This window comes from Trichoderma asperellum, chromosome 2 (assembly GCF_020647865.1).
Source record: "Trichoderma asperellum chromosome 2, complete sequence".
Lineage (NCBI taxonomy): Eukaryota > Fungi > Ascomycota > Sordariomycetes > Hypocreales > Hypocreaceae > Trichoderma > Trichoderma asperellum.
The window spans coordinates 3,690,469-3,716,280 of NC_089416.1; the positions used below are offsets into that span (position 1 = coordinate 3,690,469).

Sequence of the window (25,812 nt, forward strand, 5' to 3'; positions counted from 1 at the left end):
AGGTCGTTATTTTGGATTTGACATGGGCCCCGCAGGTGGATGCCATGGGCGAACAGGGGGCTGCGAAAGATGCAGCCTTTGGCTAGGACTTTAGGCGCCAATCAATTCGTCGGATAGAGGAGAAGTGATGCCAGATTCTGTGCTAAAACTGCCAGGCAACTAAGAATTGGACTAGAAACAGTCAGGTAAAGTAGGTGCCTGCCAGGTACTGCAGATTAAACACTCCCTTGCTCCATAACAGCCAAGTGTATGCATCGTTGGGCGAGACTAGGCAGTGCCTGAGCCGCACAGGGCCTGAGCAAAAAACTACTTCACCGGCAGGAAATACGAGGCACAGCATGGCAGCAGAACCAGAAATAAGACAGAACTTGCACCGCAGAGCAGAAATTACCCCTAATCACAAGAAAGCAGCCCCTAAACCAGGTAGCACAGCTAGCCACAGAATTTCCCCTTGGAAATTGTCTTGCGGTTGAGCTGGGGACGGCACAATTTGGCAGCTCCCAGTTAGGACTAGCGGCGCAACCCTCTGCAACTGGAGAGCTAGACCGGATCATCCCGCCGCAGCCTTTCCCTGAAGTGGTACTAATAATAATAATTATTTTTCTGTTGATTTTGCGACTGCCTGCCGCGCCGACTGCCCACCTCATCCAGCCGGTTTTTTTTATTACCAACTCGCCCTCCCTTCTTTTTTTCTTTTTCCTTTCCACATCGCTCGCCTCCTACATTTCCTCGCATTCGAAGCTGCGGCAAACTCGATTCTCCTATTTCCTTTTAATACAAATCTTTTCTTTAGCTTCATCCGTCAGTCCGCAAAAATGCGTGAGATTGTGAGTTTGTTTTGACGCCTCTCCCCCCACTATCAGAGCTGTGGAAGCTTTCCTCACGCGCCCACTGCTCCTCAATTGCTGCAGCGCTCCAAACTCGGTAGTCTGCATGGACGATCGATATGACCATTCTCTTGTGATATGAATGCAGGCTGACATATGATTTTTCCTCGACGTGCAGGTTCACCTCCAGACCGGTCAGTGTGTAAGTACTTTGCTCTTTTGCCCCTCCTTGGCGTTTGCCTCCCCGCACAAAACGCGACATCGCGATGCTAACAATTTCCGCAGGGTAACCAAGTTGGTTCTGCCTTTTGGTACGTTTTCCTTCGAAAAACAGCGAAAAAATCTCGGCTCCACGCGTTTTGACGAATCATATACTCATTCATACCTACAGGCAGACCATCTCTGGCGAGCACGGCCTTGATCCCAGCGGTGTTTATGGTGGTACTTCCGACCAGCAGCTCGATCGTCTGAACGTCTACTTCAACGAGGTGTGTAGACTCCACCAGCATCCTACTTGACTTCAATATCGGCCTAGACTGTGGAATCTAACGTCTTTGTGTACCACAGGCTTCCAACAACAAATATGTTCCCCGTGCTGTTCTCGTCGATCTCGAGCCCGGTACCATGGATGCCGTTCGCTCTGGCCCCTTTGGCCAGCTGTTCCGCCCCGACAACTTTGTCTTTGGCCAGTCTGGTGCTGGTAACAACTGGGCAAAGGGTCACTATACTGAGGGTGCTGAGCTGGTTGACCAGGTTCTCGATGTCGTTCGTCGCGAGGCTGAGAACTGTGAGTGTCTTCAGGGTTTCCAAATCACGCACTCCCTGGGTGGTGGTACCGGTTCCGGTATGGGTACCTTGTTGATCTCCAAGATCCGTGAGGAGTTCCCCGATCGTATGATGGCAACCTTCTCCGTCGTTCCTTCTCCCAAGGTCTCCGACACCGTCGTCGAGCCTTACAACGCCACACTGTCTATGCACCAGCTGGTTGAAAACTCCGACGAGACGTTTTGTATCGACAACGAAGCCCTGTACGATATCTGCATGAGGACCCTTAAGCTGTCCAACCCGTCATACGGCGATCTGAACCACCTGGTTTCTGCTGTTATGTCTGGTGTCTCTACATCTCTCCGATTCCCTGGCCAGCTGAACTCCGACCTTCGTAAGCTTGCCGTCAACATGGTGCCGTTCCCTCGTCTGCATTTCTTCATGGTTGGCTTTGCGCCCCTGACCAGCCCTGGCGCCCACTCTTTCCGCGCCGTTACCGTCCCTGAGTTGACCCAGCAGATGCTGGATCCCAAGAACATGATGGCTGCGTCTGATTTCCGCAATGGCCGTTATCTGACCTGCTCCACCATCTTCCGTGGCAAGGTTGCCATGAAGGAGGTCGAGGACCAGATGCGCACCGTCCAGAACAAGAACTCGGCTTACTTTGTTGAGTGGATTCCCAACAACATCCAAACCGCCCTGTGCTCCATCCCCCCCAAGGGCCTCAAGATTTCTTCCACCTTTGTCGGCAACTCCACTGCTATCCAGGAAATTTTCCGCCGTGTCGGTGAGCAATTCTCTGCCATGTTCCGTCGCAAGGCTTTCTTGCACTGGTACACTAGTGAGGGTATGGACGAGATGGAGTTCACTGAGGCTGAGTCCAACATGAACGATCTCGTTTCCGAGTACCAGCAATACCAGGATGCCTCAGCCGATGATGGTGAGGAGTACGAGGAGGATGCTCCTATGGAGGAGTAAATGTCTTGACTACTGACACTGCTCATACCTTTGGGGATTGGGAATGGAAAAATTCTTTGACTTCACTGGGGTTAATTGTTAGATGCAAGCCCCCTTTTTTTTATGATCAAGCTATACTGTTTTAAATAGGCTCTTCAATAATACCTCTGGGCTCAAATCATGAGTAACAGTGACTTTTGTTTCGTGTATATCTCATAGGCAAGAATCTTTTGCGGATTTGGCCACTCGTGACAATGTCGATTGTTTATGCTTTGCTCTAGGAATTGCGTTTCACAGCTAGTATGGGGTATATTGTAATGAACACAGTAGAGAGACACGACTAGGTATGTTCTTTAGCTGCTAACAACATTAGGATGGCCTGCCAGACGTAGAAACCGCAACGAATGTCCTGACTTTGCCTTTTCTTGCTGCAGGGATAACAATTATCGCATGATAGGTAGTATACATTGACTTTGAAACACATGTAGTTTACCCGCCAGTGTTGGGCTATTATATAGTATAGAGTGGCTAGACACTGACAAAATAATGGATCAGGATGTACATCTCTATTAGCAACCTTGAAGGTTGATACTAGTACCGACCCGGATCACAGATTAATTTGACCTCGTTATTACGAGAAACTTGATTGAGCTAAACTATTGGAAACCGGAATACATGTGCTTGTGCAGTTGGATTGGTATACCTGTCTACCTACCTACTTACCTATCTATGTACCTACCTATATGGGATTATGAATATCGATCTACTAGAGTCAACATAACAAGGCAAATTTGGGTCAATCATCAATCAAGCACTATGAAACATTGTTGGCACTTTCACCAGAAGTAGAAGTAAAAGTGAGGTAAATGGATTCAACATTATAATTTTGCTGAAAACTTGGATGCGTTGCTTCAAAGAGAGGGAGGAAGGAGTATGGAGGTATGTGTGTGAGAAGAAAGAAACAAAGGGAGAAGATGTTTATATATCAAATTTAGCTTATGTGTCGCAAGCAATCTCACTACCTAAGAAGCAACAAGTACCTAGGTAAGTTGGTAGCCATGGCAATGCTCAACTCAAAACTGTACCAAGATATCAAACTTATGGACAAGCATGGAAGAACATATATGTGCTGCGCATATGTCGGTCTGAAAATGAAGAGTGTTGTATCGTAGATACCTACCTAGATATTAAATATTACATGAGTATGATTTCCAAAGCTACGATGGGGTTATAGTTATAGCTGTCGATTTCCTTCGTCGTTGTCGTCGCCCTTCTTTGTTCTTTGTTTCGGCTTGTGCGGCCCGCGGATCTGCTTAAGCGCCCTGGAGGGAGGATAGCGACGGGATTTTTCTTACCGCTGATGTCATTCCCTGTGAACCTGCTTGAGCTGGGAAAACCTTGCAATTTATATGGTGTAATAGCGTGGGATGGAAATTTATATGTGTCTATTTTTTTTTTTTTTTTCTTTTTGTATGTGTGCAGGTGTGCAGGTGTGGCGTTGAAAAATGGCCAAGGTGACCAACGCCATAACTGAGACCGCCTGCCACTTCTCACAGGAGGGGTGTAAGGCGACAGTTTATTTTTTCGGGGGCGTATTCGCCTAATACCGTTCTCTCTCTCTCTCTCTCTCCTGCAGTCAGCATTGGTTCGCCATTGTGCAAGATCTGAGCTGTGTGGGGGAGGGAAACAAGGCAGCTGCCTTATGAAGTGCTCGCCTTGGCATGTGATGAGCGCTGTTATGGAGTGTTATTGGCTGAAGCTGGGCTTTTCCATCACGGTGGCGTTTACACGAAGGCATGTTGTTGGTCCTGATGTAGTATGGGGTAGGTAGAAAGCGCCGAGGAGTGGACAACGGAGAGTGATGCTAAACAAAGCAGTTCGCTGGCATCATAGGGCTGTGAAGCAAAGAGTCACCAGGCCGGGTAGAGGGAAGAGAGTAAGGCAAGAGTTTCCTGATACCAGTAAGATCCGTCGGCATTATGCCGTTATTTAGTATGCCAGCTCCTTGGTCTGGGTTCGGTGACGCTGCGCAGAGTGTGATCCAAGCTAGAGACGAAGGCGGTATAAAGATTCGTAAGATTGGCGACAGTTAGTGGGCAAGATTCCTAAATCTCCACGGCTCGGCATCCGACGCTGCTGCGAATGCTGACTTGGTTGCATCCTCTTGGCTTAGGCCTGTCGTGCTGAGGTTGAGGGCATCGTAGTCATTATTAATTATTCCTTCTTCCACTGTCTTCTCTTTAGGAAGAGTCTCACCAAGTCTACTCCAAACGATTGGTTCCTGAGCAATATCCTCGAATGGACAAATCATGTCATTGTCATGGCCGAGGCCTCTCCAGTAGAGCTGAAATGTTGTAGCATGACACGCGTACAGAGATATCTTCATTACGAAGCAGTAAGCAGGGCATCAAGGTGATTCATCGGGCTTCTCATCTGTTCAGCTGCGATGGCATCGACACCGGCATGCTTACGAGGATGAGGCAGTCAAATCATTGCTACAGAACAGCAAGCTTCATAATGAGAAGGGATGAATCTGCATCTGCACGGTCCTTGGTGAGTGATGTTTCGAGTACTAGGCAGCAGCCTCAATTTCCCGTTCCGGGCCTATAGGCTCCAATCAGAGCTCAGGGCTTGATACGGTGCCTTGGGCTTGGGTTTTTCATTCTGTTTGATGCTTGTCTTGTCGGGTATCAGTGGGAACACAAGACAAAAAGGCAGTTTGCAAAGTGATATGGGACGAACGGGACCGCCCCTTGTCGTGGATCACCGGGGCGGGATGGGTTTCACAAACTTTCAGCAGGCGATGGGGCCAGTAAGGCGCAGCGCCCCGGGACCTGCAGTTGAAGGTGGATGCGAGGCACCAAACCATGTTCGTGTGTGACGTGTCTCTGGATGACATGCGTGTCGCATCCCGTGGCGATAGAATTATGTTTTGTTTAATTATGTTTCGTTTTCACTTGGATGTTCTTGTCCTGCCACGTAGGTACTGCTGCGCACTAAATGCTGTTCTGAATCTGACGTTCCTTTTTGGTGTTTGGCGCAGACGGGCTGGCTGCATGTAGGAGTTATTCAGGTGAAGAGGGAAAAGAAAAAGGACCGACCGTTTTTGGTATGAGCACAAGTACATGCATCGACGACACAGCCGGCAACATAAATAGTTTAAGGCTAAAATAAGAATTAAGTGGTCATATATTGCTGCAAAATAAATTAAAAATCCGATTATTCAAAAATAAAAGCCACTTCAGAAGCGGTTTGCATCAATAATGTGACGAGGAGGAGAGGGAGGAAGGAGACAGGGCGCAGCGACAGTCTGTCACTTTCTTCGCATTGCCTGCGGAGAGAGACAAGACCAGGCAAGACCAGACAAGACAAGACGCATCTCGCAACTGCCATCCAGCATCGACCCCCAAACCGAGATGCCACCCTCCCCCCTGGCAGGCCTCGCAGCGCTGCCATTGGCTCCGTCAGCCGTCCCTGGCGCACGCAGCTGCTGCAGGGCCCGTCGCTCTGGCCTCGTTCGGCAAGGCTGCGCGTGGTAGCGTCGCTGGGCCGGAGCTGAGGCGTCGAGAGATGCACGCCATAGGTCCGATGGCAGTCCCCGCCGACAGGGGTGTTCAGGCGAGCCGTGCAGCGGCGCTTCTAGCTAGCGACTGCACTGCGATGGCATCCATGGATCTCCGTCTGTCTCGCTGCGTGTCTCACGCCTCCTCCATCCGTGCCAGGGCTCGCGGCTGTTTGTGGGCTCCGTCGCTTGGGTATCACGAACGCCGGGACTTTGGGCTAGTGCTGGGGCCAAACGGCGCGTCCGGGACTCGACTCCAGTCTTTGTTTCGCCAGACGGGCTCCATCTGCGTGCATGCATGGGCGACTCGTATGGCGCCGTACCTGCGCTGCCAATGGGTCGACCCACGGAATGGGGACGTAGGGACTCGCCGGCAAGGCTTTCCTCTGGCTCTCGACTCGTGAGCCTCGTCTGGCTCTGCCTAGCCGGCGTGCTGCTGAGATCGACAGTCACAGTCGCCGCGTGCCCGCATCCCCTAGCCTGGCCACGGGTGCGGTGGTGACCACGCCGGCACGCCCAGCCTCGGGGCGCTGGCTGGCTGGCCTAGACGCCATCAAGGGGCTAGGATAGGGCTGACAACGACTCCGGTTGGACGGCTGCTGCCCGATTGCCAGCTCGTCCGGGATTCTTCAGGTCTGAGCTTGCAAAGAGCCACCGGGGGTGGAGGACACGGGCAGAGCTCTCGTTGGTGTTTGCACCACGGCTTCGTGATAGCTGATGGTTCAGCCTGGTCACCCTCTTGGACCCTCAGATTTCAACCAGAGCACCCAAGTCCACCGTAGCTTTGCAAGGCGGAGATGGCCAGCGAGCCCTTTGAGACTTGCTGGATCCTCCCGCAAATACTGGACGGGGTCGATCATGGAGAAATTATACAAAAGGATGGAGCATCTCGCTCCGGGACCAAGATGAAGGCAAGCCGAGCAAGCCCGCAAACCTCTTTTGGTCCTCGCCACTCAATAGCCAGCTTTTTTTTCAGCTTCACTTGCCAAACTACGAACGCCTCCCGTCCCCACGAAGAAGCCGACGAAGCGAACTTGCTTGTGGGTGTTCTATCTGCATCATCTGTTGGTCTCAGCAGCAGCAGCAGCATCGACTAGAATTCTCTTTGCCGCCACTTTTTTTTTTGTTCTCCAGAAGCAGCGTCACTGCGCGCCACCGTTGCAGAAGGGCTATCGTCGGCATCAGCCATTGTCTTTGTTCACGGCGGTTATATCGATCTCTTCAACTATTTCCATCTACGGAAACTCGCTAGGCGTCTTTGGCCCCCCCTTTTGCGCCTGGCCCCCAAAACTCTGATTCGGCAGCTTTCCCTAGGAAGCCATGGACGGATGTAGGTCACTAGCCTCAGCTCCAGCAAATAGTTTTCCTTCTTATTGTCCCGCTATTCCTGCCTTTCCCCAAGCCAAAGTAAAACTACGACAAGCAAGCTACGCCGTTTTCCCCCTTAGCCCTTGAGACTCTGCATCTGCATATGCACTCGACGCGTGGTAGGAACCCACCCGTTCATCCTACTACACGCAACTCACCGAGAACCTCTATGCGTAAAAGATGACCTTGACCAGCCTCTAACTATCCTTTTTTCATTTCTTGGTGTGAACAATGACTGATGAAGATACGCTACGAAAAGTGAACGAGTGCCGAACCGCCCGAGTTGCTGAGGTCCTCGCCGACTTTCGAGCACTTCAATACTACATCTCATCCGGGCCTGTCGAGCCGGAGAACGAGGAGGACTACTACACCGAGGGATGGGCTGCCCTACGCCAATGCACAATCGACGGACAGTATATCCTGGACGTTGCTGCTGATACGAGGGTGCCTGCAGCGCAGGGTGGAGAGGAGGAGCAGACCAGGGCCGAACTGCAACAGTATGTCCCTCTCAACATGTGATGGAACATCGATATTCTATTATTCACGTTATGCACTCAAGTTGAAGACGACTAACTTTCTTTGTGTTTTCTCTCTCTAAAGGATTTTGCTTGATGCGTATGCGCGCCGACACGAAGGGCAGAAAATCCTCTTGAGACAAGCAGCGGCACAGCGATGGATCGAATACCGAGATCAAATATTGCAGGGCCAAAGGCCGCATCCGGGGAACCATGCCCAGCTGCAGGCTATTGATAACCAACTTCGAGTGGTAAGCTTACACCCAGACCATTTTTTTTTGCTCCTTGTCCAGCTGGACAAGGCTCTATTTTTTCTGACTACAGCTACCAAGTGGGAGGTTGACCACACAGCCTCGGTCCCCACCCGGTGCATGTCGGGAAAATCCTTTCTTACGGACATATGCACGGACAAAGTAGCGGAGTTTGGAACTATCGTACTGACTCGCTGTGTGTGTGCTTAGGAACTGGCTTCAATTAGTGACGAATATGTGTACTCGGAGCTGTTGACGGCGGACCAATCACAGGGGCGCTGGACGATGGAAGATCCCAGCCTGCACAGAATCCAGCGCTGGCTCCAGTCTCGACGAAGATGATGTGCTTCGTATCAATAACAGAACCAAAGGCGACGACGAATCAGAAGCTACGTATTTACGACACTATCGCCGCCAGGACCAACAACAGCAACTTTTCCTACGGTATTCAACTCTTGGGGGACCACCACTGTCCCTGGGTACCAATATCTATCATCTGTTTCTGGAGCGAGCTTCATGCAGCGATTATGAGAGGTCCTTTTCTCTTTGTTTGGATATTTTTTTTTTCTTTCTCTCTTGGATGTATGATTTGGGCGTATGGGCAAGGATGACAGGCAGCAGCAAAGCACAAGGACAGAGGATACCTTTTTCTTTCTGGGTTATTTTTTCGTGCTTTTCTTGGGCGTCTTTGATGACATTATTGGCAGGTATAGCGTGCTGCTGCAGACTGAGTGATGAAAAGCAAGCATTTCAAGGGCACAATTGGAGGATACTATATGGGCCATAGACATTTTTTTCTCTCTTTCTATTCTTTTTCCTGAGCTGCCTGGAGCAGACTCTAGATTTTTTGTTCAAATCATTCAATTATCTTTTCAAATGAATACAACTTTATTCAAGCCAACGAGTTTTGTTTCTAAAATGCTACCATTATGCAACGCTCCAAGGGATGAACCCCCTCAGTTCTTGCTTTGAACACACAGGGCGATTCCGGCCAATGACAGAACCATTCCAATTCCAGTTTCTTTTGTCCCCCATCATTAGTTGTTGATAACAAATACGGATTTTCCGCTGATAGCCGTCATTGGGCGGAACAAGACATACCTCTACTGATCACTTTCCCCTCAACGAACCACTCGCCCAAAACGGTAAAGAGAAAGGCCATGGCATTTACAATCGGGACCGTAAGGCTCAACTCTAGTGGGTGGCAAAGATACAAAACGCGTTAATTAAAAGAAGAAAAAAACCGGGGTCAGATCTCAATAATCTGTTTTATGTTTGGTGTTTGCTATGTAAATGGAGAAAAAAAGTAACTAGGCTGCCTGCTCTGCTTTGCTGGCTAGCCCAGTAGGGCGGTTCTGGTGTGGATGGGAGGGGGGATCTAAGACATGGGAGGCCTGCAGGGGCAAAAAAAAAAGTGATGATGATGCTACTGCAAAATCGGGCAGACGGGATTTTTTTTTTCTTTCTTTAGATTGAAGAGTGGAGTTTTTTTTCTTATGGGAGTGTGGATGAGACAAGAGACAAGAGACAAGAGACAGGATGCTTAACGTACCGGCCTTGCCAATGAGAAGAAAGAACCAGACGCTGCCGGTGAGGTTGAGCACCAGCGGCACGGCGTAGCGCGGGTTGCGCAGCAGATCGACAACGGCGAAGAAGGCGCCGTAGAGGGTGCGCCGGAGCCAGCTCGCCTGGACGGCCGGGCGGGCGAGGATGGCGTGGGAGGGCGGCTTGTGCGAGCGGGCGGCGCGGCGGATGAAGGGCGTGGTGAGGCCCCAGGCGAGGCCGACGAGGATGAAGCTGAGGATGTAGTTGATGGCGGGGGGGCGCTGCTGGTCTTGTGCTGCGTTGTCTGATGGCATTGTCGAGGTGTAATAGAGAAAGAGAGAGAGAGAGAGAGAGTGTGTGTGTGTGTGTGTGTGTGTGTGTGACGTGGGCAGGGCTGAAAGGTGAGAGAGCGAGGCTGTAAGTTTGTGTGATGACGACGGTGGTTAGAAGGGGGGGGGTTTCGCTCTGCTTTCCCAACTCTCTCTATTAACCTAGGCAGTACCTACCTAGCATTTACTGGCCTCGTGGCTTTTTATTGGCTTAGTCTACTTCCGGTTGGGAACAAAAAAAACAACAACAGGGGTGGTTCAAAGATCTGAATGACTGGATTGGCGACTGGCGATTGGCCGGGCTGCTGCGCCGTGGGCAATTTTTAGAAGCTACCGGTTTGCACTATATCTCAACTGCTACGTAGGTTAGTTTGCTAGCGCCATCTGTGACGACGGGCTCGATTTTGTTGTTGCTGCCAATACTGTACATAGACAAGGCAAGCGAGGCAAGCAAAAGTGTCGTCACAGCCGCTAAAAAAACGAGCCACGCGGGCTGGGGCTTCGCTTCGCTTCGGGCAATGGCACGGCACGGCGGCGCACAGCCCGCCAAGGCGAGTGGTGTGGCTTGCGGGCCAAGGCTGGACAAGTCTACTACAAGTACTAGGTACGTATAGTATTTTAATAGGTTAGTAGAAGTAGTAGTAGTAAGTAGTTGGGGCGTGATTTAATGCATTGAATGAGAACTGAGTGAGCACGAGAGACTGAGAGACTTGCATGGCATGCAAGGTCGGAGAAGGCGATTGGGAGCGTTGCCGTAACGGGAATATGGGACTGGCGTTTTTCAGTTAGCTGGTGGCGAACAAAAAAGAGACAAACGATGAGATGTTGATATGTTCTGGGGGAGGGTTGGGATGGGGGGCTTCGGCTTTGGATTGGAGAGATGATGGGGCATTCGGCACTTTTTTACGCGGAACGATTTTCAGTTTCTGTAACGTGTGCTGGAGCGTTTCATGGCCACCATCTAGTGTTTCCAAATGCTGGGTCCATGCGTTCTGGGTGGTGCTCCATGTAGCTAAGAGAAGCATCATTAGTGTGTGCTGCTGGATATTGTTGGCTGCAGACACTAAAGCAAGGTACATTTTGCTGCACCAAGAACGACGAACCTATTAGTGGTTATCCGTACATTAGTAGCAGTTCCTAGCATCAAACAGCCAATATTCCACTTTTTTTTTTGTCGTTCTCCTCTCTTCCGCTTTTTTTTTTTTTGGTTCTTTGTCTTCCTCTTTCGGCCCGCAGCGGCGACTGAGCCGACAAAGAGGCAGCCAATAGCGCCCAGACCACCACTTACACGCATCATCGTATACACACACGCTGATGAGCAGTTCACCGCAAAAAGCTGTGGATTTTCTTTCTTTCTTTTTCTTTCTTTTTCGCTGCTATGCCCTCGTGCTCGTCCTTGCTATAACCCAAATCACAGCTCACAGCCCATCACATCATAAATCACAAAAAAAAAAAAAAAAAAACAGCTCACCTGCGATTTCAATAGTCTCGCCTTCCCATCCATACAAGGAAAATAAAAACATAAAGTCATCAGCACACGCCCCCTCCCTCGCGAATTAAAGAAGCGTGTCTCTCATGGCAGGGCTGTCAAGGAAACAAACCAAAAAAAACGCCCAGGGTCCCTCCCCCCACCCCAGCCAAAAGTTAGCGTACCCGTCAAGATCCTTGTCCAGCTGGAAGAGGCCAGCGCTTTCAATCAATCAATCTTGCCAATGCCGTCGGCCAGCCAGTCGTTTTGTCCCGACGAGCCGGGGGAGGGACTAGCCAAGAGCGCTCCAAGACAGGGGAAGAAGCAAAAAAAGCCCATTGGGGAGAAACTGGGACTGACCCCCCTCGAACCGTTTTCACCTGGCTAGGATCACCGTGGATAATTTGTCACTGGCCATGTGAGAATCGACAAGGGAACCATTGTTTCCTGGGACGCCTGGGTATCATCAACGTTGAAAATCAAGTAGGGATCTGCGTGTACGGACAGATGGATGGCCTCTTTCTTCCCGCTGCCATGGGCTCTCTCCACGTGGGCACGACCAGTCGGCTTTTGGCGATGCGCAGAGACGGAGATATTGGAGGGTGCCTAATATACCTGCTTTTTTGAAGCGTCACCCTGGCCCTGCTCGGAGCCGAGATTTAGGTTGCGGCTTGTTTGTCCCGCGGCCGAGACTTTGTTTCTATATTCCGCCGCATACTACCGATACCCTGATTGTGATAGAAGCTGGTTGAGCCATGAAAGGTCATAAGACGCGAGATGTCCTGGTGATAGTATCATCTATCACAAATCTTCTATTGAAACCACTTCTTTAGCCATCATCATACGGCGCAAAGTCTTGGCAGAAAAAAATTACTCATTCAAATCCAAAGCGCTGATCCGTTCGCATCCATGCCTGGACATACATACTACCTCGTATATCCATCAAATACCTTACGCAGACAAGCTTGCTCACAATAGATCTTCCGTGTGCACTCCAAGCCCATTATATGAAACACAGCCATCACCCTGGATCTCTCTCTATACAAGCTACCGCCTAATTATCTTTTGAGTGAGAAAAAACAGGGCGGAGGCAGAGTGTATGGTATGTTTGCGCCCCTCAAACGATTGCTGCCGATACAAGGGCAAAAGAAGTAAATAATAGGGGGGAAAAAAGTAAAACTGAAAAATTGCCCAAACGCCACGCCATCATATCCCTTTGCTTAAACCACATCCGTATTATTTGCCTTCTGAGCAAGATATTAGCGCGTCTCCGAGTAGTCATTAAGTGCTACGCAGACAGCTCCTCTGTGATGGCCGTTGTATTGGCGTATAATCTGTTGACTGTGTAGCTCCCATAGGCGGGCATAGTGGTCGGAGCATGCCGTCACTAGATACGCCGAGTCTGCGCTGAACGCGCAGTCCCAAACCCACCGCTGATGCCCAGTCAGTGTAGCCTCGAGGGGCAGCGGCCGCGGTTCGTCCGTCTTGCCATCTATCCGTGGTTTGACGTCTTTAATCTCCCAGATCTTGGCTGTGTGGTCGGCGCTGCATGTTGCCAGCTTCTTCACGTCCGGAGAAAGCAGAATTCGGGTGATGTACTCTTTGTGAGCATTAAAATGGGTCACCGGGAGCAGCTCTGTCTGTTCGTAGTTTTGGCGAAGATGCCATATGAATACATTGCCCTGGCATAATGTTAGCTGGTTTGATGGGGAGGAAACAACTTGACATCGCAGCTCCTGCACTTGACGTACTGCTGTATTCGCGGCACATAACAGAGACCCGTCACTAGCAACCGTCACGCTCGATACCGACACGTCTTCTTCGGGAATGAGCTCGTGCGCGCAAGTATTCTCCGCTAGGTCCCATATCCTCACGCTGCCCGACCTATCGCAGCTTATAATCTCGCCTTGATTTGGGTGAATGACAACGTCATTGGCAGGATGGCCATGATTATAGCTTCTCTGTATTGACCCCGTCCGCGTTTCCCAAATCTTGACCGTGCCGTCTTCGGAACTCGTTACCATCCATTTGCCCTCGCAGTGAAACGCTACTCCAGTAATGTTCCCCGTATGGCCCTCAAATGTAAGAAGCGGATTAGGATTCGTAGATTTGATGTCGTAAAGCTTCACTGTATGGTGGCCGGCCGCGGCGAGGAACCTCTTGTCGGGAGAGATACATAGGCGGTTTACCTGAGAGTCTGGGTGTTGGATCGTGCGCGAGCAGATTCCCGATAAAGCTTCCCAAAACCTGCATTGCGTCGAGTTAGCCTTGTGCGCAAAGGAAGCTGCTCTGCCGTAGGTTGCGAACCTGATCGTGTGGTCGTAACCCGCTGTCGCACATTATTAGCTCTCAAGTTCGCGACAACTGGTGGTCGAGAGGAAACCCGACACTAACCTGTACACAAAATTACAGACATGGCGGCCGATATTAAGAGTGATACGCGCACTTGGTCGCCAGATGAGATATTGTGTAGCTGTGAAGCAGAGTTCAAGAGCTCGAGGTCGGATTGGCGAGGCTGTGGACGAATATTATTCCGAAGAGAGCCCGGGCGGCAGCTACCTCATACCGCCAGCACCATTTACCACCACCGAGATATGACCAGCTCCCAACATCAACAATAAACGCAAAAGAACTTGGCTGAGGACACACACGATCATCAGCTATGCTGAAATTTCAATGCCATAGGATGCGCTTTTGCAGCTTGTGCTCCTTTGCTAGACGTTCTAGGTGAAAACACGTGACAAGCTACAGATGCGTTTGGCCGTCGGCTCCAGGATGGTATCGGCTGAAGATGCTCTCAATTCACAAATGCGCCATCCCGATTGTTGGGCCTCATTTCTCATCTAAGTTCGCCATTATGGCGGGCTTTGGCTCGGGACCGAGTCTGGCATACAGCTAGCCGAGTGGTTATGGAACTGAATCCTGGACGCGGCCTCCATCTTTGATGGCTGCTCAGCTGTCGGATGCTCTTCTACCTGTTCGGATGATGTATCCGTCGTCTCATGACACTTGTGTGGGACAAGAAACCAAGAACAGCATTCGATATGAACGAGACGAGCCCTAGTCGAAGACGAAACCATAGTCTATTGTCGTTAACTACCCCTCTCCTGGGTTCCATATGCGCTTGTCATTCTCTAGTACTAATATTCACCAGTTCAACCTACTTTCAGTTGGGCTCGGAAAACGACTTTAAGATATATTGACTCATATATGTTGACCTAATCTCGTTAAACAACCTTTTCCATTATCACACAAATACGCCATACCAAGAAATTTCCACCGGTTAACAGCTAGCCGCCCTTTGTGAAGTGCTCAACCTTGAAACATCCTCCAAGCATCTCAAGTGAGAACCTTCTACATCATGTATAGGATTGAACTCCACCTTTCCCCTCCATGTAGCCACACCAAAAGGCTATTTAGCCTCACATTTTTCAAGAAAGAAGAGAAGGATATAAAGGGGGAAAAAATCTGAAAGTATTCACATGGACGCGTTGACATCGGAAAGTCCTGTCCAACGCGGCCTATCTGCGTTTTGAACAGACGCCTGCAGGCTTGTGACCTGAACCTGAACTTGGTCGATCATTTTGGCCTGCTGATGATCTGCCGTTCTGGCAGGTGAAAGACGAAGTCGGAGATGGCGATAGATCTTGATAGTTGGACGGAACAAATCTGACAAGTGACCCCCCGCAGTACTCGCAGCTGTGTCTTTATCTCCTGTCTCAGCTATCACATCTATCAAGGCATATGGTGGTGATGAAGACCTACTGTCTAATGCTGCACATGTCGCAGGTGATGGGCACTAGGTCTGGTTTCATGCCAACGGCGAATTCAGAAGACATGGCTACTAAGCTAATGGAATATTCGGAGATGAAGACTTGAGAAGCTGAGAGATGGCTGCTCTTGGAGGCTGGCTATTGCGAATGTATTTACGGCTTTGTTCTTTCTGGGTGAATGTGCGGCATGGCCTCTGCTTAAATACTAATATCCACGCCACAGGAGAGTTGAGGAGCCAAGCAATAATCCATCCTACCCGCCTTTACTCTGGCTATCCGAATGACCAAGAATCCTTTGACCGCCTCGATCATCGTCGGCCATAGAGGAGGCCAACTCATCCGCTACAGGAAACCTCACCGCGGTCTTTATTTCAGCTTGTGTGGTTGCCTCGACATATAGTTGAGGCAACTAGACCAGAGCAACGTGATACCGACCCGCCCAGCTGGACATGGATTCTATCCAGAATCATCTCCTTGAGCTGATATCAGCCAGCATCCAAGCTCTGAGCCTATATGCACCACCGTCACGAACGGAGTTCTCGGCAGCGTCGAACAAGTTTTACCGCCTCGTTGGGTGCCCTCCTTGCTCTTCCTATCCATCGCCCTCGCCGAATAAAAGGCCTTGTAGCAACAGTTTGACCATACAATGGGACCGACTTGAGCGTTCAATTGCGATAATGGATCCGTACGCTGTCCTCTCTCAACCGGTCCGTTCTCTCCTGTGTGAAGATAATGGCGCTGAGATGATGCAGCCACCCGTGATGGTGATCGGAACCCAGCCCTCTCATTTGCCCGTAGCCGGACCGGTCAAGCCTCCGAGGACTCTTTTATCGAACCATACCACTTCGCCAGCTGGGCTTGACCGTAGCATTGTTGGAGGTGCTGGAGTTTCAGCCGCAAAACGGGCGTCTGCAAGATGACGATTTATCCAATTTTGGCAGCCATGGCATCCTTCCTTTTTATATCGCAGAACGGAAGAGGCGGCTATTGCCCTCTTATCATCCACTCGGACGGCTAATCATTGGGCGCGGTATCCGTCCCTGGCTGTCTTGATAGTGTTGGATCCGACGCAGTGGCTGGTGTTACGGAACACAAACAATATACAGGCTTCCCTGGTTGGATGATCTCCGCCGTGAGAGCACTTTAGCTAGCCAGGACGCGACTTTCGATGCCAGTCACCAGGCCTGCATCGGCAACCCTCTTGGCTCCCTCCCGTACAAATTTGGGCGAAACAACACGAGCCACGAGTCGAAATCCGTTTTGTGTACCCTCCCGCTTCGCTAGAGCCAGTCCAGCCAGTAGCATTCAGCTGGCGTTTGGGGGGGGGAGACGAATCCCTCATCCAGCCGCGTTTCCTGACCCGCTTACATTTCTGTAGAGCACTTTGAATGTCATACTTATCCCGCTGCCGAACGGTAATAACGCTTCAATGATCGACTCAAGGAAAGCTGCATTAGGAATCGGCCGATGCAGATAGCCATCCCGAAACCCTTTTACCGGCCCGCCACGTGGGGGCCCGTTGCCGTTCATTGCCAAATGAGTTTCCTTACCTTCCGTTGTCGCCTGGTGGCAGCACAGTTCCTCGCTCTTCACCGGTCTTTTTCCATTTAACCTGTACGCCCATCATATGGCGTGAAAAGACGCCATTCTCGGAACTCGTTCTCCGCCCAGCGGCTACCTGCTTCACTAATAAGTTTACGTATATTGAGGGGAAGGGGCAGAAGAGAGAAGGGAAATGTAGCTCGATTCTGGATAAACTCCTTTTCTCTACAAGGTAGCAAGAAGTAGCAAGTTGTTTTGCGAAAGCGGTTGAGGCCCAAAATAAGGCAACCACTGGTCTCCCTTGACAACTGTAACACAAAGCCATCAGAGATTATACTCTTCTCTATTGTCTTTAATTTGCCTCTATCATCCTAGATAAGCGGTGACTCAAATTCCCGTCCCGTTTGACAGCCGCAAAATAAACAATCTGCGGGTAGGCGTCGTCACAAAATGTGTTACAAGTACATATACATGTATGCGATGGGAAAACAGCTGAAATGAGCCACTCGATTTGCTGGAAGTTGCCCGAGGGCCTTTCAGCACTAGTCAGTGTTTTTAGTAATGAATACTTGTTAATTCTGAGAATTGGACCAAAAAAAATTCTTAACCATGGCTCGCCTACCACTTGTTAGAGGTGCCTAGCCCTTGTGAGAGCAAAAGATCTTACTGCTATTATCTCTATTTCAGATACTACACGTGCATCAAAGGCTACTGCTTCTATCACACACAATTAGGACCAATTATAAGGGGGAAAAAGCATGAATGAAAAAAAAGAAAGAAAGAAAGAAAAGAAAAAGAGAGAGAGATCCTCGTCTTCACTTGTTATAAACCACCCAAAGACAGATACTCCCCTTCCAGCCAGCCAGATTCAAGAGACATGGTATTCTCAATAGCACAAGGCGCACCAAGTAGTAGATAGTCAAGTATTCTTAGCAAATAAACGAGAGATGGGAGACAGACTGGTGATTCAAGACTGTAACGTCCGAAAGCCCGCCTAGACGTACCACTGTTATTACGCGCTGACGAAAATATCCCGTAGCGAGAACGTGATTGGCTATGAGGCGTTGAGTTTGTGAAGCATTCGGGGGTTTAGAGTGCTTTCCTTTCTCTGTGGTCAGTAGCACAATTAACATCGATGTCAATACGGTAGCTTGTAACCCACAGAGCCCAAGCAAAGATATTAATACGGGTAGATGGAGTTGATGAAAGGTCGGTGAAGGTAGGTTAACAGGTATAGATCACACGAAGAGTGTCACAGTAACAAGGCACTAAAATCGAGTGATGGGTATATAAAATAATTGCTTTCAATTTATTCATTGGCTTCCCTTCCTGAGTAAAAATTTATTTTCTCTTTATAGCCTATTATATAGGAAATGAACAGAGACCCCCTAACGAGAAAACAGATTAAGAAATTCGTAACCATAGAGTTCATAGATAAGAACAAGAAGCACATGAAAATAAACCGTCAAAAAGCGGTCACAATGGAGAAAGCTGCCTTATTAGGGACCGATTGCCAGAGCTGAGAGTCAGCATCCGGCGCCGAAAACCAATTGATGGCAGATAATCCCAAGCGGCTCGCGAATTTGTCAAATACCGAGACGCCAACAGTAAAAAAATTGGGCAGCCAAGTCCGGACAGCGGAATCTCTTCATATAGTAATAGAAAAAAAAAAGAAAAAGAAAAACCAAGAAAATGATCGTTTAAGACAATGAGAGAATAGAACAAGGAAAGAGGAAAAGAAAAATAAACCAACATAAACCAACGGGGGAGTCAACAGCTGTACACAAAAGAAATCCTGAGAAAAATCTTTGAAAAGGAGTTCGAAATATTTATAGAGCCGGAGCAGTAGCAATCAACGCAGACATAACAGCAACTCCTCCGATTGCCGCATATCCAAAGATTTCCGCAGCTTTGCGCAGCCGCTTTGTCTGTGGCTCGCTAGGTCTAGAATGATGGTCGTCAATGTCCATCGCAGAGTATTCATGAGTCCTAGGTCTGAGTGAAGATGTTCCTTGAGCTAAATCTCGCTCAGCAAATGGAATTTCCTCGGCGGTCAATTCTGATATCTCCACAGCTTTGCGCTTGCCATGAGAGGGCTTCTCTTGCTGATCTATGGTCTGGCCAGCGCCCGTCTGTGGAGCATTAAACAAAGCTTGTTGCTGCTGGGTAATTGCGTTTTTCGTAACTTCAAACTGATAAGCTGAAGTCTCGTCGAGATCCAGAGGAGGGGTGGCATTCTCTAGCTCGGGATGCTCTTTGAGAGGAGAATTAAGAAACTCGGCACCCGAGTCTAACAGAAGGCTGGACTCGGTTGCTCGGTTGAGAGCAACGTCCTCTGGCCAAAATTTAGACTCAACTAGCTCAGGAGCTGCCGGAAGGCGAATGCTTGCTGGAACCTCATTTGAAGTCGCATCATTGTTGGTGTCTGTGATTGAATTTTGGCGGCCCATAGAAATTTCCTGTGACCGGAAAGTATCGTTGAATGAAGGTAGATGTACGCCTATCGTAGGATCGTTCGGGGCCGCAGCTGCGTCTGATGCTGAGAGGATGGGTGGAAGACAGTCGTTTTCGAATCTATCCACAATTTCGGCCTCATGAATTACAGTGGCCTCGACGTGAGTTGTGGTGTAGTCGTCGCCTAAGAAACTGTGGCGTAGGGTTTGAACAGGAGAGTCAGTCGAGTGATCTTGGAAAGCATTTCGTTAGCCGTGCTGCAATCTTTGGAATTTAATAGGGTTGCATAGTGAGGAGGCTTACCATCGTTGTCGTCTGACATGTAGTCCTCTTCGTAATCGTCTCCATAGAAGAGTGCGTCTTCGTCTGAGGTATGCACCACTCCTGGGGGAGTGAATTTCTCCATCATTGGATCGTGGGCGGACCTGGTATATTCGGTGTGATCTTCATGCTCAGGTTCCGATGAATCCATCTCGTGATCGGATTCAATAGTAATGACGGTATTGTCCGAGCCCAAGAAGTTGGGGTCTGGGCGTATACCATGATCTCGCAGTATTTGGGAGGAGCTCCGAATAGCATTGTCTTCTTCGGCGCTAACCTCATCATCACTATCATCTGGAACTCGGAAAACGGTCGGGCCCTGAGGGGAGCTATTTACACATTAGGAGAGGCTGTTGAAGAGAGGGAATATACGATTATGCGTTGGTTACGTACCTGGCTGTGCCAAACTCAACTCTAGCTCGCATAATGCAAGGCGGATTGGTTTCCGATCCCCTATCTATGGGGATACCAAACTGAATGAGATCTCCGTTCTTTACTGCTTGAGCTTGATGCTTCTTCAAGCGGGTATCGTTGTAAAACGTGCCGTGGAGAGAGCCGATATCCTTGATGAAGACCCTCTGCATATGAATTAGCTGGGAACATATTTGTGGCGGGGGAAGAGCAAGAGAGATTAGCCTACCTGGGACTGCGGATCGAAGATAAGTTTGGCATGATCTCTGGACATGACGGCGGAGTCGATCCAGCCATTATCCTCTCGGGCAGTGAACACTCCATTCTTTCTACTCATCCGTCCAAGGGGGACTGTAGTATTTGACTTTCTGAGCAATAGGCTGCGTGTTGGAAACTCAAAGCCAGGGGTTGGGTTAACAACCGTTAGGGATACCAGAGCTGCATCAAAGTTAGTCACGGAAATGTTGGGGCGCTGCGGCGCATTCATGGGATGGCGTGACGTACCTTCGTCACGATAGACTGATGGCGCCATGATGATCGATGTCTGGACCGGCGTGGGCTCGTGTGATGTATGCTGATGTGGGCGAGTTCGGCCAGAATCGAAGAGTAGATTCGGCGCAGTTACGTTTGTTGATCAACCGAGATATTGGCTTCCTGAGGTGGCCCAAGCTGTCGATACCCGTACAAAGGGCGATTTCCTGTCTGCTTCCGCTTTCTTTGGCAGATAGGCACGTCTAACCAGGCGAAGAAGAAAGAAGAAGCAAGCACTAAAGATTCCAACCAGCGGAAGAGAAGAATACGAAGACACCAAGACGAGAAGAAGAGAAGAAGGTGAATAGGACGTGGGTGGCTGTGTGAAGTTATCTGCACAAGAGGGGAGAAGAGTCGAGGCTTTCGGAAGTGAAGGATGAGGTGGGGCTCGAGTCACCTTCACCTCACTACGGGAGTTTAATGCTAGGTGCAGCGAATAGTGGTGCCAAAGGGCTGAAGGCAGTTGCCAAGTATCCAGCAGGTACAGGCGGCCAGCTTTGCGTACCTCGACCCGTCGTATCTGCAGCAGGCTTGACGGCTGTTCGGGCGCCGAGTCGAAGGCAATTCAAGGGGGAGTTTGCCTGCTCATCTGTCTCAGGCTCTGCCGCTTCAGAAGGGAGACATGGGCAGTACCAGACTGGCCGATGCAGCGGACATATGAGGTACCTCGACGTCGACACCAGGTCCGCCGCGGCCGCTACCAGAGCCCATGGCAGGGGACGGGAGCAGATGCATAGCGCCTGGCAGCCAGTGGTGTTTCAGCGCCTGAGTGGTCGAGCGGCAGGCAGCCTAGGCAGCCCCAGGCAGAAGCGGGCAGCGATAAGCCCCGCGGTGGGTGGCTTATCGGAGCTTGGGTGGAGCATGGGTATGTCACTGCCGTCGTACAGTTGCATTTTCACGAGCACTGCTGTAGGTATTTGCCATGTAGTCGCCGTCACCGAAGCGCAGAGCAGAGGGCACCACTATAGGAGGAGCACAAGCGCATCACAGACGGCACAGATGTGGTTCTTGAAGCGCTGCACGATGGGCTCGAAATATTATTTGTTGAAGCCGTCGGCCGGGCCCAGCCAGCGTCTGCGCGGCTTGCCAGGTGGCCGAGTAGCGTTGCGCCCAGCACCAACAGCGTCCAAGAGCTGGACAAATGGGTACAGATACATACAGTAGCCCCTGTGCTGGCTCGATGGATGCGGCCAGCCCTGCTGCAGATGTTCTGCTCTGCCTTGGCGCTAGGCTCTGTCAATACAAGTATGACTCTATTGTAATGGCATTCCCATCGATATTCGATGCCAATCTAACATGGCTGGGGTCCACTATATATATACACCTATATATTGATTGCGCGGGCAGCATCTGACCTCTTTGCCAGGTTCTGTTTGCAATCATGGCCTGCAACCTGCCCGCAGCGAGAGGATGAACTTCTCAGGCCATACAGCGCTGTTTTGCTGTCCTTTCAGCATGCGGAGTGAGCTGTTCATCTCAACATGCCATGTCCCAGCAAATTTCTGTTGCGCTGAAGTCAAACAAGCAGCCGCATGGCTAGATTGGCGATTACCCTTTCGCACAGGCTAGCGCTGCGACTTAAGATGCAGAGCACATGCACTTGTACGGAGCAAACCTGCCGCCGCCATCTTCGTAGGCTCTGCGGCTCTTCTGCGACAGTGGAAAATCCCTCGCTCATGTGTACTCATTTATTGATGAAGCGTTCAAGATGCAACACCAGCGCTCTGCTGACCCGGTGCCCAAAGTCGCCAGACAGGCCCCACCAGCCATGCACCACGACTAGTGCATGTACCTTGGCATGCAGCTCCGGTCAACTCGCAGCTTCATCGTCACGAATCAGCGCTGCAGCATGTGGAATAGGCTGTGGAGTGTGTGGTGTAAGCCAAAGCAGATGAAGAATCATCTCTCTTGGAGGACTCGAAGAAGCAAGTGATCTGGCGGATAAAAATAAGCAGCCGAGCAACAAAGCTGGATGGCAATACTAGTTCGTATCTTAGAATTACTAGCACTTGACTTGATAAACCGGCTTTATTGAAACCCGTTCTGGCGCGTAAAGTGGCTACAGCATATGACGCATGACCAACAGGGATGTTGCGTCTTTTGCGGAGTAGCTCGAGATGCTGGTGGAACTCGCAGAGAGGCACAGAGGACCCTCCATATCATCAATTTGTCGTCACTGTGTCTCCCCGCCACGATCGAGGCTGGCCGTCGCTTGCAATGCCGGACACCGAGCCCGGAGCGAGCCCGAAGAGCGCCTAGAGAGCAGAGTTGGAAGAGGGCATATCGAGCAAACAATCTTCCGACTCTTCCCGGAAAGCCAGTTCGCAGTGGCTGTTTGTACCTGTTGAGACAAGGTTGACAGGCTACAGTGCAGCGCTTTGGATTGCGAGTGCCTAGAAGTCTGCTGCGTGTGAAGGCGCATGCCCGGAAACAAACTGCTCCAGGGCTCCAATGCAGTTATATGCATTACCTATAATTCATAATACACAGCGCCAAGATTACCGGGCAGGCCTATCTGCTCGTCCCACTTTGTCCAGCTCTTTGCAGCTCTCACATGTCTGCCGATCGAGGGCATTTGGTCATTGCCCTAAGCATGTACCGGCTACATGCCCCGAACAGCCTAGCGCGCAGCATCTCACGGCCACGTTCCAGGTAGCGGCGACATGGAGCTCTCGCAGGGCGGTCATGCCGGGCAGGCGCACGCACAAACCTGACGCCACCGAGCCACTCAGCTCTGCTTTTAATCTTCCTTGTTTCTCCCTCCCTCTTCGCCTTGCCTTGCCTGTTCTCGTCTCCTTAGCATCGTTTCACGTCGTCCTATTTACGCCTTTGCTCTCGCTGTTTCATCTCCAATTTGCTCTGCATCTCGACCCTTGCCCAGGATTCCCATGGACGGTCTACTCTTCGATACCCTCACCAAGCTAGCATCCGAAGCACTCGCAAGCAACCTACGATCCTACAGAAGCAAGCGAAAACTGACGTGACGTCGCCCGTGTTTTCACCTAACCTGGTCGAATCGAAGGGGAGAGCAAAAGACTGGCTACTGAGGGCTGCAGAAGTGGAATAGTGGGACGTTGGATTCCATACTTCTCCCTACTCCATTCCCATCGACTTGAGGATTTTGGTGCGGCGTCATCGATCCTGCTATTGTCCAACTCGAAAAAAATCCACAGCCAATCTCCCAACAATCCAGTAAACTTTCTCTCTCTTTTTATTTTCTCTTCATACAACACTAGCTGTACCCGCTGTTCTCCAGCCAGCAAGTTCTCAAGATGATGAACCACGCTCGAGTCAAGGCCCTCAAGGGCAATGGAAAGACCGTCTCCAAGAAGGCTATTAAATCCGGCCGTGCGTCAGGAAGCGCAACGCCGCGAAGTTCTCCCCTTCCGTCGCTATTAACCTCGCCCACCCATTCCGCGGCGCATAGCCGCGTCACATCCGATGTCAGCGACGAAGACGGCGATTTTGAATTAGACGACATGGCTTCAAGTGTCTACTCGGGCGAGTCTGTCGACGAAAATGGCGACGAGCCACATGCTCCAGTTTTCGACACAAGGGCTCTTATTGATGGCCTCCGAGATCGAAAACGTAATAATAGCGAGATGCGAGAATATTTCCTCAATGCCTTCATCAAGGCAGTTCGCAACCATTATACCGCCGAAACTCATCTTTGGCTAGACGATGCCGCAAGCGAGCTGGCAGACCTTTTCCTTCACGATTCAAATCGAGCTGCCACAGCAAAGGAACGCCTTTTGAGTCTGCATGCCTTTGCTCTCACAGTCGGAACGGTTGGGTCTTTAGAGGTCTTCGATGGAGCGCAGAGGATACTCAAGCAAGTAATGATGGACGACGACGACGACGACTGCCGCATCTATGCAATCTACGCGCTCTGTATTACAGTATTATATGGCGGTGGTCTAGAAGAGGCTGCACTGGAGGTGATGGAATTTTTGGTTGAGATTGTGCGAACAGATGGAGAGTCAATCGAGGCTCATGACAATGTCGAGATTGTCGCAGCCGCTCTTCAGGGCTGGTGTTTTGTTGCTAGCCATGTGGCTGACTTTTCTGATTATGCCGATGCAGCCATGGATGCGTTTGTGGATCAGCTGGATAGCGATGACGTTGACATCCTGTCTAATGCTGGCGGCTGTATCGCCCTCGTCTTTGAAGCATCACGGAATCACATTGAAGAGACCGGGGAGCCGTTCCAGCTCCAGTATGATCCGCAAAGATTAGCCGGTCGTCTGAGCGAACTAGCTAAACTGAGTGCTAAATCAGTATCGAGGAAGCACCGCCGGAGCTTACGAGAAAACCTGCTCAGCGTGGTAACCTCTCTCGAGAGGGGCGTTGGCCCTTTCTACTCTACTGCTATATACGTTCCCGAAAAGGGTGAACATGTACCCGTCGCGCAGCGTACCGATGATGGACAAGCAGAGTACGGTTACCGATGCAAGTTGAGGCTTGGTAACCATGTTGCCAAGATCGATACTTGGTCTCTCTATTTCAGAACAAACCTCATGAGGGTCATTTTCAAGGCTGGGCTGCAGCATCACGTCTTTATCAATCCGGTTGTTACCGAATGCTTGGAGGACGCACATTTTATACAAGACTACTCACCCATCCCAAGAGGATCAAAGGGTCGAAAGAAGTAGTCGAGGTCTGTCAACCTCCCTAAATGGGACGACTTAGCCTGCTATTGCTCCTGTTTCTTTCTTTTCTTTTTTATTAGCTCCGACATCCAATATCTGAGGACTAGGCTGCTGCTATGGAGGAGCTTTCCCTCTTTTTTTTTTTTTTTTTTTTTTTTTTTGGGTTTCTCAACATCACTTCTATTCTTCTTCTGTTTTCGAATTTGGAAAACGGAGCGGATCGTTAGAATTGAAATCATCGATACCTTTCTGGACTTGATTTCATTTTGTCAAAGCCTTCTTTATACTACTGTATGTTTGATGGTGTCTGAGTTTGGCGAGATGAGACGGGTTAGGCTTTCATATTCCACTTTTCAGAGACTGTATAGTAACTATGTCAGCTCGAAATCATTTTATATTTTTTGTATTTCAGTTCGACCTTGGATAAAACAGTAGCGATATACCAGATGAGGCGGGAGAGGACTTGGCGCTCGTTTCACCTTAGGCTAAAGCAATTCCACATGAGACGCCTGCTTCTTGTCATGGCAGCGCAATGTCAACCTCG

At 50.1% G+C, this 25,812-nt stretch overlaps 9 protein-coding genes across 9 annotated transcripts; 5 read left to right on the plus strand and 4 right to left on the minus strand.

Annotated features, from left to right (window-relative positions):
* Positions 1-623: 623 nt before the first annotated feature.
* Positions 624-2,724, plus strand: TrAFT101_003515 (uncharacterized protein). Its single transcript, XM_024905825.2, has 5 exons — positions 624-827; positions 1,006-1,029; positions 1,113-1,138; positions 1,219-1,315; positions 1,395-2,724. The coding sequence occupies exons 1-5, from the start codon at positions 816-818 to the stop codon at positions 2,568-2,570; spliced, it is 1,335 nt and encodes a 444-aa protein (XP_024766723.1). The 5' UTR covers positions 624-815; the 3' UTR covers positions 2,571-2,724.
* A 4,184-nt stretch (positions 2,725-6,908) lies between these two features.
* TrAFT101_003516 (uncharacterized protein) lies at positions 6,909-7,208 on the plus strand (the record flags this gene model as incomplete). The annotated part of the gene is made up of 1 exon (XM_066126911.1): positions 6,909-7,208. One exon carries the CDS (start codon positions 6,909-6,911, stop codon positions 7,206-7,208), a length of 300 nt encoding a protein of 99 aa, XP_065983018.1.
* A 223-nt stretch (positions 7,209-7,431) lies between these two features.
* Positions 7,432-8,587, plus strand: TrAFT101_003517 (uncharacterized protein; the record flags this gene model as incomplete). Its single annotated transcript, XM_024909317.2, has 4 exons — positions 7,432-7,441; positions 7,739-7,976; positions 8,080-8,245; positions 8,456-8,587. The coding sequence occupies 4 exons, from the start codon at positions 7,432-7,434 to the stop codon at positions 8,585-8,587; spliced, it is 546 nt and encodes a 181-aa protein (XP_024766722.2).
* Positions 8,588-8,968: 381 nt separating this feature from the next.
* Positions 8,969-10,358, minus strand: TrAFT101_003518 (uncharacterized protein). The gene is made up of 3 exons (XM_024907360.2): positions 9,798-10,358; positions 9,347-9,439; positions 8,969-9,266 (listed from the first exon to the last, which is right to left on the minus strand). Exons 1-3 carry the CDS (start codon positions 10,102-10,104, stop codon positions 9,202-9,204), a joined length of 465 nt encoding a protein of 154 aa, XP_024766721.1. The 5' UTR covers positions 10,105-10,358; the 3' UTR covers positions 8,969-9,201.
* Positions 10,359-10,904: 546 nt separating this feature from the next.
* Positions 10,905-11,750, minus strand: TrAFT101_003519 (uncharacterized protein; the record flags this gene model as incomplete). Its single annotated transcript, XM_066126912.1, has 2 exons — positions 11,591-11,750; positions 10,905-11,222 (listed from the first exon to the last, which is right to left on the minus strand). The coding sequence occupies exons 1-2, from the start codon at positions 11,648-11,650 to the stop codon at positions 10,905-10,907; spliced, it is 378 nt and encodes a 125-aa protein (XP_065983019.1). The 5' UTR covers positions 11,651-11,750.
* On the minus strand, positions 11,586-14,050 carry TrAFT101_003520 (uncharacterized protein). Its single transcript, XM_024909316.2, has 4 exons — positions 13,982-14,050; positions 13,895-13,916; positions 13,339-13,834; positions 11,586-13,269 (listed from the first exon to the last, which is right to left on the minus strand). Exons 1-4 carry the CDS (start codon positions 14,001-14,003, stop codon positions 12,847-12,849), a joined length of 963 nt encoding a protein of 320 aa, XP_024766720.1. The 5' UTR covers positions 14,004-14,050; the 3' UTR covers positions 11,586-12,846.
* Positions 14,051-15,809: 1,759 nt separating this feature from the next.
* TrAFT101_003521 (uncharacterized protein) lies at positions 15,810-16,280 on the plus strand (the record flags this gene model as incomplete). The annotated part of the gene is made up of 1 exon (XM_066126913.1): positions 15,810-16,280. One exon carries the CDS (start codon positions 15,810-15,812, stop codon positions 16,278-16,280), a length of 471 nt encoding a protein of 156 aa, XP_065983020.1.
* A 1,904-nt stretch (positions 16,281-18,184) lies between these two features.
* On the minus strand, positions 18,185-21,303 carry TrAFT101_003522 (uncharacterized protein). The gene is made up of 5 exons (XM_024898952.2): positions 20,593-21,303; positions 20,318-20,526; positions 20,071-20,255; positions 19,660-20,006; positions 18,185-19,588 (listed from the first exon to the last, which is right to left on the minus strand). The coding sequence occupies exons 1-5, from the start codon at positions 20,618-20,620 to the stop codon at positions 18,732-18,734; spliced, it is 1,626 nt and encodes a 541-aa protein (XP_024766719.1). The 5' UTR covers positions 20,621-21,303; the 3' UTR covers positions 18,185-18,731.
* Positions 21,304-23,891: 2,588 nt separating this feature from the next.
* On the plus strand, positions 23,892-25,271 carry TrAFT101_003523 (uncharacterized protein; the record flags this gene model as incomplete). Its single annotated transcript, XM_024907359.2, has 1 exon — positions 23,892-25,271. The coding sequence occupies one exon, from the start codon at positions 23,892-23,894 to the stop codon at positions 25,269-25,271; it is 1,380 nt and encodes a 459-aa protein (XP_024766716.1).
* Positions 25,272-25,812: the final 541 nt, after the last annotated feature.

Bases quoted from the DNA above. Each gene is read 5' to 3' on its own strand.
- TrAFT101_003522 (XM_024898952.2), bottom strand. From the start codon at position 20,620: ATGGCGCCATCAGTCTATCGTGACGAAG. The intron at 20,527-20,592 runs GTACGTCACGCC...ACTTTGATGCAG, and splicing joins ATCAGTCTATCGTGACGAAG to CTCTGGTATCCCTAACGGTT. The intron at 20,256-20,317 runs GTAGGCTAATCT...ATTCATATGCAG, and splicing joins TCTTCGATCCGCAGTCCCAG to AGGGTCTTCATCAAGGATAT.
- TrAFT101_003518 (XM_024907360.2), bottom strand. From the start codon at position 10,104: ATGCCATCAGACAACGCAGCACAAGACCAGCAGCGCCCCCCCGCCATC. The intron at 9,440-9,797 runs GTACGTTAAGCA...GCCACCCACTAG, and splicing joins TCTTCTCATTGGCAAGGCCG to AGTTGAGCCTTACGGTCCCG. The intron at 9,267-9,346 runs GTATGTCTTGTT...GGGGGACAAAAG, and splicing joins GGGGAAAGTGATCAGTAGAG to AAACTGGAATTGGAATGGTT.
- TrAFT101_003520 (XM_024909316.2), bottom strand. From the start codon at position 14,003: ATGTCTGTAATTTTGTGTACAG. The intron at 13,917-13,981 runs GTTAGTGTCGGG...AATGTGCGACAG, and splicing joins GTCTGTAATTTTGTGTACAG to CGGGTTACGACCACACGATC. The intron at 13,835-13,894 runs GTTCGCAACCTA...GACGCAATGCAG, and splicing joins GGTTACGACCACACGATCAG to GTTTTGGGAAGCTTTATCGG.
- TrAFT101_003515 (XM_024905825.2), top strand. The intron at 1,030-1,112 runs GTAAGTACTTTG...CAATTTCCGCAG, and splicing joins ACCTCCAGACCGGTCAGTGT to GGTAACCAAGTTGGTTCTGC. The intron at 1,139-1,218 runs GTACGTTTTCCT...TCATACCTACAG, and splicing joins CAAGTTGGTTCTGCCTTTTG to GCAGACCATCTCTGGCGAGC.